General features: G+C 33.1%; 1 protein-coding gene across 1 annotated transcript; it reads left to right on the forward strand.

The window, feature by feature from the left end:
• The first annotated feature begins 23 nt into the window (after positions 1 to 23).
• On the forward strand, positions 24 to 8,585 carry LOC139485136 (E3 ubiquitin-protein ligase RBX1). The gene is made up of 5 exons (XM_071269346.1): positions 24 to 182; positions 1,662 to 1,689; positions 4,245 to 4,366; positions 7,349 to 7,434; positions 8,400 to 8,585. Exons 1-5 carry the CDS (start codon positions 87 to 89, stop codon positions 8,410 to 8,412), a joined length of 345 nt encoding a protein of 114 aa, XP_071125447.1. The 5' UTR covers positions 24 to 86; the 3' UTR covers positions 8,413 to 8,585.
• The last annotated feature ends 2,444 nt before the right edge of the window (positions 8,586 to 11,029 follow it).

The following is an 11,029-nucleotide window of genomic DNA, read 5'->3' on the forward strand; positions in this document are numbered from 1 at the left end:
AAATCTACAAATTTAATTTTCAGTACTCCTCAAGACTTTAGCACTGATTTGACGATGACGTTAGAAGGCCGGAAATTTCATAAATAATGGCTGCTGCTATGGATGTCGATGACGGTGATCTTGGAGAATCTTCAGGTTTGGGAGCAGACAAAGCTGGAAAGAAGAGATTCGAAGTTAAAAAAGTAAAACATTTCGACCTTTTACACAAACTCATTCCTTTTTCGGAAATAATATCTACGCATCTTGAGTGTTACTGTTGGTTCTATTTTTACTATTTTAGAAATACGAAAATACGAAACATTTTATTAAACATTTAAGGAAAGCTCAATTATGAACATAATCATTAATATCATAGATACATTTAGAGTAGTCCAAATAAGTATGACATCTTGAAAGGCTATTATATTTTTTTCTTTGATGCCTAACATGGTCGTAAGACGTCAAAGCAAAAATTAAAAATAGCCTTCCAAGACTCCAAAGAAGTCATAATTATTTGGACTAATTTTAGAGTTGGCCAAAAGCAAAGGGCCTTACTCAGGTTGAGCTCAAGTCATGACAAGTTGGGTATTCCTTGTTTTCAGAGTACACTCCAGTTTTTCTGGTGTTATAAAAACAGTATATATATATATATATACATGATATAGGGACCGGTAGGTCTCTTCACCACCGCACACCACCGAACACCTTAAAAGTTTATTATTTTGTCTTTCATCATTATAAATGTGTCTTAAATATTATATTCAAGTTATTAATTTAACAAATCAGAAGATTAAGAGTCCAAAAATCTACAGAAAACAGAAAGGGAGAGTCTATAACACCCCACTTTTTGAACTCTGCAGACCCCCATGGACACCTCAAATATATTTTTTTCCGTTTTTTTCTTCTTCTATCTCTTCTATAAAACATTTGTCCCAATAATAAGAAAATAGACAAATATCAGAATCTAACCGAGAACAGAGATTGAGGATACTTGAACTGATTACTAAATATGAATATTAACACACACAATGTAATCCGGAAAGTGATGAATCCTGAGACGTTTTCCTTATATTGATTATCGACTTTAACATAAAAATGATGCCCATATAAATCTAAAAATTGTTTAAATTATACCTAATTTAATTTGTTTTATCATTTTATCATGTTTATTGTATAATATCACAGTTTATCTTAGTGGTTGGTGGTTTTTATGATGTTCAGTGGTTTTCGGTGATGTTTGGTGGTAAAAAGACACACCCTGTAGGAACCACTTATTTCCTTTTTAATTTATGCCTATGGTATGAAATCTACAAAAGCGCACCTCCTACATGTGATAACAATGTTTTATGATCATGATGATAGCAAGTGTTTTTATTAGTTAAAAAATCAGCTAATTTCAAATAAGACAACCGAGAAACTGAAATATAACAGAATTTTGTGACCGTGTGACATTTTTTGAAAAATGTGAGTTACATGTATTAAAGTACCTTGTGTTATATTATTTAACATGTTTAAAGGTATATAGGGGAAAACAATTCTGAGACAAGTGCCTGTGAATTGCAAACCTGTACACCCAATATCAATAGTCATGATAGTGTTACATACAACTGTATCTGTCATATTGTAACTTGATTGTCCATTTTGTATATTAGAAGTATATTTTTTAATATTTTCTATTTCAGTGGAATGCTGTAGCTTTATGGGCCTGGGGTATGTACACTATTAAAGTGATAAATTAGTTCAGGTGGACATGATGATGAATATTAGAAGTACATCAATGAATAGAAGTTTTACATTTGAATTCAGACAGGAGTTATTTTCTTCAAATCTGTCACATATTTTAATGTGCCAGTCCTAAGTGGTGAATGTTTTCAGTGTTCCTTAGCTATATAAAATTGAGAATGGAAATGGGGAATGTGTCAGAGAGACAACAACCCGACCAAATAAAAAACAACAGCAGAGGGTCACCAACAGGTCTTCAATGTAGCGAGAAATTCCCACACCCGGAGGCGTCCTTCAGCTGGCCCCTAAACAAATATATACTAGTCCAGTGATAATGAACGCCATACTAATTTCCAAATTGTACACAAGAAACTAAAATTAAAATAATACAAGACTAACAAAGGCCAGAGGCTCCTGACTTGGGACAGGCGCAAAAATGCGGCGGGGTTAAACATGTTTGTGAGATCTCAACCCTCCCCCTATACCTCTAACCAATGTAGAAAAGTAAACGCATAACAATACGCACATTTAAATTCAGTTCAAGAGAAGTCCGAGTCTGATGTCAGAAGATGTAACCAAAGAAAATAAACAAAATGACAATAATACATGAATAACAACAGACTACTAGCAGTTAACTGACATGCCAGCTCCAGACTTCAATTAAACTGACTGAAAGATTATGATTTCATCATATGAACATCAGGCACAATCCTTCCCGTTAGGGGTTTAGTATCATACTATCATAGTCGTAACATATATGAGAAGAACATAACCCGTGTCATGCCAACAACTGTTTTTAGAATAAATGTGTTTAGTTCCGATGCAAAGACCTTATCAGTGACTCAATATTAACGCCAAAATATGCAATCTTTAATGACTTGACAACAGTATCGTAATTATATCCCTTCTTAATAGGCAGTGTCTGCGCGTACCCGCATGTGGGTACGAATAGTCAAATTGACATTCGTAGGCTACGCGTACCCACATCCGGTTTTATAATAAAATGCAATCAAATCGGGAATTAAACGTGAAATATATACAGAAATTATCGATAATATGGGGATTTCGAGTAGAATGAGTGAAGGCAAGGAATTGGTATAACAAATAATATTTTCGAATTGTATTTATAAGTTAATAATATCAGAGACGTCTCTGATAATATATAATAAATGCACATGTACTGATTGAAAATGAAATATACAGTCCCTGTAAACTATAGTCCTATAATCTGATAATATATAATTTCCGAATTTTAAGTTGCTTCCACGCCTCAGAGGCAAAATATTTTTTGATGCGCTGAAGGTTTAAATTACATTTTCGTCAAACATTTTGTTATCTATTACATGTACACGATTAAGAATACACGATGCACGCACGTTACACGGAAAATACACGGAACGATGAATGATGAACGCACGATTGTTACACGCACGATACACGCACGATGCACGCACGCAACACGCACGATACACGATGAACGCACGGAATAATGGTCAGTTTGAATTTTAGAAGGTCTGTACATGTATTAACGAAGCTTTCATTGAAGATTATTGGCATCGGCCTTTGTTTTTCCAGAAATAATGTATTAGGCCTTAATTTGTCCTGTCGAACTTGTTTAGAATTTTTTGCCTCCGTGAATGACAGGAAAAAAATATTCTGTAAAACTTGATTTCCTCTTTATTTTTTGTTTTTCCAGTTCATCTTTTCTCTGCAGCTGCAATTGACTCCGAGTTTGTTTTTATATACAATTGTATAAAATCAATCGACTGATACTTTTGAACACATTGTTCCAATTCATGATAACTTTGAAATGTCTGCCCCACATGTATATCACTCTTTTCCCATTTTAAGAATATTTATTAACCGGGAAAAACTGTTGATCACTTACATGACTTACATATATATAAATGTTTACAAAACTTCTTAAGTAGTTGATCAATTTTATTCACTAATTGCGATAATTTCTGTATATATTTTACGTTTAATTCCCCATCCGATGGCAATTTATTATAAAACCGGATGTGGGTACGCGTAGCCTACGAACGGCAATTTTGCTATTCGTACCCGCATGCGGGTACGCGCAGACACTGCCTTCTTAATAAGTCTATTCAAAGGTTTTGTAAGTTTCTGAGGTGAACATATATCTGGATGATGATGTTTTATGTCCTTGAAATAATTTGTTACTTACAGGTATTTTCTATAGAATTTTTGTTTACGATTTTGTAGGTTTAGAAGATAGGTAAAAGATACTAAAGGGTTATACAAACTCAGAAGTCGAAAACAAACTGAAAATGCTATAGAAAAAGACAGAAAAACAACAAAAAGACAAAACACTTCATACTTTCATAGAAAACTTAAGACAGACAGTCTAAGCAACACTTACATGTATCCCATTAAAATAAACTGGTTATCTCGGGTGCTCCAGATGTTGTGGTACATTGTGCACATTAATAAAGTTTGTTGATTTTTAATGAGATAATGAAAAAAAAAATGGCAATTATTGAATTATAACCTGAATAACAGTTACATCTCTTACTTTGCAGACATTGTGGTAGACAACTGTGCTATCTGTAGAAATCACATCATGGATTTGTGTATAGAATGTCAGGCTAACCAAGCCTCTGCCACCAGTGAAGAATGTACAGTTGCTTGGGGAGTATGCAATGTAAGTTGGTACAGAAAAAGTTCATAACAGGTTTTGTATCAACAAATTAGAAACAGCAGGGTTTAATATAATAAGAGCCCTTCTTTTGTCCTAATGTTAAAGTCATATGAAACGAGTGACTGGTAAAAAATAATGTTGATCCAGTTCTTGAACCAATGAATAAACTAAGTCTTCTGTGCAAGATTTTATCATTTTTTACGCATCCATATCATATAATCATAATAAAAAAATCTCTCAGTCTGTTCTGATGTGAAAATATGGCAGCTAATTATTGTCCTGTTTTGAAGCCATAATTTACCGATTGTCACATTATAGTAAACAATCAACAAAGAAGCAAGAATATTGAGCATGTGTATAACATATGTACAATAAGATATAAGTTTCTTTCAATGACAGATCCATGCATATTGCGATCACCTATTTTTAAAGCAATTGCTTTTATGCTATCGCGTGTGGCCATCTTTGTGACCCAGATCAGAGACTCCGCCCATATCAAGCCATAGTATTTTGTTAAACTGGCTCCTGGTCTGTCATTCTTTAACACCTATGTATGTTTTCTAATGCAATACATAGCTTGAAACTTTAAAAAAACGTTAGTGGATTTAAGAAGTTTCAGAATATGTTCTTGTAGATGTATTTTTGTATTTAAAGGGTCAACCGTTTGACTATCAAATAACATAGAAGTCCGAGTGAAAAAAAGTACATTTTTATAACTGCGATTCCGTTTTCCGCCGTTCGTACGATGTTTCAACAAAATATGGATTCATTTCAGTTGTTGATTTAGTATTGAAAATTTAACTGAATTATCTCCTATTAAATACGGTTTTATATGTTTAATTTGTGTTTCTTTAAGAGGTCAGGTGCTCTTGTTCATTCATAAAATTATCGTTCATTCATACATTTATCGTAAAATCAAAATCACTACACAAGTTAATGCGTAGTGTCAAATGATTACCTGTAATCTAAAAATAGACAAACTTTGTTTGCGCAAATAATTTAGCGGAACGAAACCCTTGTTGAAAACAAATAACAATAAGTTCGTTTTCCTTTTCTGTCAAACTCCGTAATATTTATCGATCTCCTTACTAATGAAATGGACCCGTCCAAACGTAGTAGATGCGAAGTCGGCCCAGATGAAGAGATATTTCAATTTGGAATTTTCTAGTTACATAGATTGAAAAAAAGTACGTCTTTTTAAATATCATGATCAAAACTGGGAATGCATAACAAATGTCAGATGAAACCATTATCCTCGTCTTTTCAGTGAACAAGTCTACTACGTTTGTTGACACTCGACGGTCCACCGTGTTAGCAATTTTATTTCACACATGTTTTCGAAATATTGAAGATCATTTTTCGCAATGTTTCCTGAAAATTGATAAATGTCAAAGCAACGTAGAGCTGTTTGTTCTTGTTCGTATAATAAAATTGAGAATGGAAATGGGGAATGTGTCAAAGAGACAACAACCCGACCATAGAAAAACATACAACAGCAGAAGGTCACCAACAGGTCTTCAATGCAGCGAAAAATTCCCGCACCCGGAGGCGTCCTTCAACTGGCCCTAAACAATACATCAGTGATAACGATTTAATGTCATGTTTGTCTGTGATGACCCCCCCCTCCCCCCTTTTCGGGATTGCATGAGAATTATAGTTATCTCGTACCCACATGCACTTGTTTCTATCCATAGGAAGGTCGGCTATCCATATAAAACTATTTTGGATAGAAACAAGTGCCTGTGCTCGTACCGCATCAGAAGGACATACATGTATATCAACTGAGCAATAATGTTTGGAACTTAGTTTTAAAAATGATGACAAAGTACCATTATGAAAATATTTTTATTAAGCTGAAATATATATTTATTCTTTACATGTTTATGTCTTGTAAGCTATTTTATTTCTTTCCCGTTTTTTAACATTTGCGTCTGGAAAGTTGAAATGTTTTAACTTAATCATTTGTGTTAATGGTTAAATATAAATTGATAATGAAAATTGTTAAAATTAAATCAATAAAGGAAATTATTGCTCAGTTACAAACACTACCAGGGGATAATCCATGATGATTTCTTTTTGAGTTATATGTTTCAGCACATGTATATTTGACCCCAACTTTAGCCTGGTAAACGTGTTGTCTCCTTGTGAAATATAAAACATATTAAAAATGACTTTCTGCTAAAGTCTTTTATTTATATAAAGTTAAAACCTTCTTACTTCTAACTAGACAACACTCATGTCAGGTTTAATTATTATATATATGTGGATGAAAAATAAAAGTCCCCAAACATTAACATGACAGCAATTGCTTTTACAGCCTTTAAGGCTTTGATTTATGAGAAATGTCATGCTGAGTTCACTGCACATATATATCTGAATTGTTTGCTGGAAGCAAACAATTAAAAAAAAGTAAATTTCTTTTAAATTTGGACAAATTATAGAATTTTCTTAATAAAAATTAGTCATTTAGTTATAAAAAAACTAATGCATCATTTTTTTTTTAATTTTAAGTTTCATATGACTTTAAGTATGTCTGCCCTTTTGTCATCTTGATGACTTTTTTTCAAAATGAAAATAGAAACTTTTTATACTTTTGATTAGAAGAGTATTGTTGTTATCAGAGGGGGTGATTGAAAACCCATAGCCCTTCTATAATTTTAATCAAAAGTGTCTTCTATCTTTAAAACAGAACACACTTTAACTAAAACATAACATACCAAGTAAAGAAGAATGAATGAAAGAATATGTTTCAAGAAGTTTGGAAATAAACAAACAGTCCATATTTAGAATCTTGAGAGTTATTCAATTAATACAATGAAATTTAATATGTGATTGATATAAAAACTTACTGAAGTTCACAAAATGGTGAAATTTTCTACAATGTGGTATAAACTTCTTTTTTTGTAAGATATTTGTAAGATATTTTAATGAATAAACTTTTTGTTTAAATAAACATTAATTTTGTTTTTTCTTGAATGATTTCAGCATGCCTTCCACTTCCACTGTATATCCAGATGGCTAAAGACAAGACAAGTATGTCCTCTAGACAATAGAGAGTGGGAGTTTCAGAAGTATGTATTTCTAACATTTGGATGAATTATAGTTAATTGTTGACAACTGATATTTAAAAAATAAAAACATATTTAGTGTCCAAGTTTGGATTTTTTCTTCCTATATGATCATGTTGATTGTGCATAGAATAAAGAAGATGTTGTATGAGTGCCATTGAGACAACTCTCCATCCAAGTGACAATATGTGAAAGGTATTAAAGCAATTATAGGTTAAAGTAAGGCCTTCAACACACAGGCTTGAGTCACCTTAGTCAGCAACCTATAAAGGGCCCCATAATGAGTAGTGTAAAAAACATTCTAAAGGAAAACCAACGGCTTAATTTAGATAAGAAACAAGAAACGCTTATTAACCATATCAACAAACAACAACCACTGAACATGTTCCTGACTTAGGGCATGTGCAAACAATCCAGCAGTTTTGAACGTTTTAACAGGCGCCAACATTTGCACTAATCTGAATATGTAGTGTAACTGAATTGAAATGGCTGAACTCAATCAAAAAAGACATATTAACAAAACAAAGTATATAACACTGAACAATAAAAAAAATTGATCTACGACACAATATAAATACAATTCTAATTCAAAAAGGAGAACTGTGTTGTATAAAAATTCAGATTGTATGCATTTAGTCACTTTTAAACATGTTACCAGTCCATTTGTATCTGAGATTTTTGTGTGATATTGTTTAAAAATCATTGTAGGTGAATTTTCATAGTAAATAATAGTAAATTTGAGAGTGGTTATTAAACCAAATTGATATCTTTGTAAACTAACACTAATCAGGCGCGGATCCAGAGGGGGGGTTCCGGGGTTGGAACCCCCCCTTTTTTTTTGGCCGATCAATGCATTTGAATGGGAGCATATAGCTGGAACCCCCCCTTTTACTTTGGGTTGGGAACCCCCCCTTTTAAAAATGGCTGGATCCGCCCCTGCTAATATTAGAGACAATCATTTATTTCAGATATGGACATTAGATTTATGGATCTTTGGTAGAGTGTGACTGTTATTACAGACTGTTTGCTGTCACAGAGAAGATAGATGTAGTCATATGATGATCATTTCATTTACATTTTGATCCTTCAAATTTACATTATTTGTTACTCACACTTTGTTCTTTATAGTGTTGTAAATAAAAAAATAAAGTCCATTTGAATGGGTTTTTTTTTCTTGAAAATCAACACATAGATCCAGACTAAAATTAAGAAGAAACAGGAATAATCTGAATGACAAACTGGTTCCCAGTTAGAAAAAAAATCCAATCTTATAGATAGAAGATAAAAAAACGATTTTATACACATGCATATATTTTCTGCACATGATGATTATTGTTAGAAGTAAAATTTGTTTCTGTTGAGTGCTATTCTAAAAAAAAGTCAAGGAGTTTGCTTTTGGTGGAAGAAGACTTTCACGTCTTTTGAAAATTTAAATCCTATACTACAGGCTGTCTGAAATCAATTTGTATACGCTCGTCAAAATTTTGGCGGGACGTATTATGGTATACAATTGTCCGGTGTCTGTCTGTCTGTCTGTCCTGTGTAAACATGTCGCACCGTAACTTGAGAACGACTTATCCAAATTCATGAAACTTTATATAGTTGTTTCTTATGATGGTCAAATGATCTGTATACTTTTGGTGAAAATAAGATTTAAACTTTTTGAGTTACAGCACTTTGTAACTAAAACAGGGGTGTGTTTTTTCCACTTGTCTCACCTTATCTCAAGAACGATTTTTATGCCCCACCTAAGATAGTATGTTTTCTGGTCTGTGGCTCTGTTCGTCCGTTCGTTCGTCCATCTGTTCGTCCTGCTCCAGGTTAAAGTTTTTGGTCAAGGTAGTTTTTGATGAAGCTGAAGTCTAATCAATTTGAAACTTAGTACACTTGTTGCTTATGATATGATCTTTCTGATTTTAAAGCCAAATTAGACTTTTGACCCCAATTTCACAGTCCACTGAACATAGAAAATGAAAGTGGGAGTTTCAGGTTAAAATTTTTGGTCAAGGTAGTTTTTGATGAAGCTGAAATCCAATCAACTTGAAACTTAGTACACATGTTTTCTATAGTATAATCCTTCTAATTTTAATGCCAATAAGATTTTTTCCCGATTTTACGGTCCATTGAACATGGAAAATGATGGTGCAAGTGGGGCATCCGTGTACTTTGGACACATTCTTGTTGATTATTGCTTAAAACTTTACACACTTCTTAGTTATATTAATCTTAAGATCTGTATATTTTTTGGTGTAATTCAAAATTTTATTTTTGAGTCATTCAGTATTTTGTAAAAAAGGGGAGGGGGTTTTTACATGTCGCGCTGTATCTCAAAAACGATTTATGATTATTACTTAAAACTTTACACACTTGGCGTTGGCTTACTTCTTAAAAGCTTTATATTTTAGAAGGTAGACGACCTGGATGCTTCATACTTTGTATATAGATGCCTCATGTTACGAACTTTCCGTCAGTCACATGTCCAATGTCCTTGACCTCATTTTCATGGTTCAGTGACTACTTGAAAAAAAAATTAATATTTTTTGAAATGTTATATTCTCTCTTATTATAAGTAATTGGATAACTATATTTGGTATGTGTGTACCTTGCAAGGTCCGCATGCCCATCAGAAAGTTTTCACTTGACCTCGACCTCATTTCATGGATCAGTGAACAAGGTTAAGTTTTGGTGGTCAAGTCCATATCTCAGATACTATAAGCAATAGGTCTAGTATATTCCGTGTAAGGTGTACATGTCCAACTGGCAGGTGTCATCTGACCTTGACCTCATTTTCATGGTTCAGTGGTTATAGTTAAGTTTTTATACGACCGCTAAAATTTTTTATTTTTTCGTCGTATATTGCTATCACGTTGGCGTCGTCGTCCTGCGTCGTCTTGCGTCGTCGTCTGAATACTTTTAGTTTTCGCACTCTAACTTTAGTAAAAGTGAATAGAAATCTATGAAATTTTAACAAGGTTTATAACCACAAAAGGAAGGTTGGGATTGATTTTGGGAGTTTTGGTCCCAAAATTTTAGGAATTAGGGGCCAAATAAGCATTTTCTTGGTTTTCACACTATAACTTTAGTTTAAGTAAATAGAAATCTATGAAATTTTGACACAAGGTTTATGACCACAAAAGGAAGGTTGGGATTGATTTTGGGAGTTGAGGTCTGAACAGTTTAGGAATTAGGGGCCGAAGTAAGCATTATTCTTGGTTTTCGCACCATAACTTTAGTATAAGTAAATAGAAATCTTTGAAATTTAAACACAAGGTCTATGACCATAAAAGGAAGGTTGGGTTTGATTTTGGGAGTTTTTGGTCCCAACAGGTTTTTAGGAATAAGGGGCCCAAAGGGTCCAAAATTGAACTTTGTTTGATTTCATCAAAAATTGAATAGTTGGGGTTCTTTGATATGCCGGATCTAACTGTGTATGTAGATTCTTAATTTTTGGTCCCGTTTTCCAATTGGTCTACATTAAGGTCCAAAGGGTCCAAAATTAAACTTAGTTTGATTTTAACAAAAATTGAATTCTTGGGGTTCTTTGATATGCTGAATCTAAAAATGTACTTAGAATTTTGATTATTGGCCCAGTTTCCAA

The sequence above is a fragment of the Mytilus edulis genome, chromosome 8 (genome assembly GCF_963676685.1).
Source record: "Mytilus edulis chromosome 8, xbMytEdul2.2, whole genome shotgun sequence".
Taxonomy (NCBI): domain Eukaryota; kingdom Metazoa; phylum Mollusca; class Bivalvia; order Mytilida; family Mytilidae; genus Mytilus; species Mytilus edulis.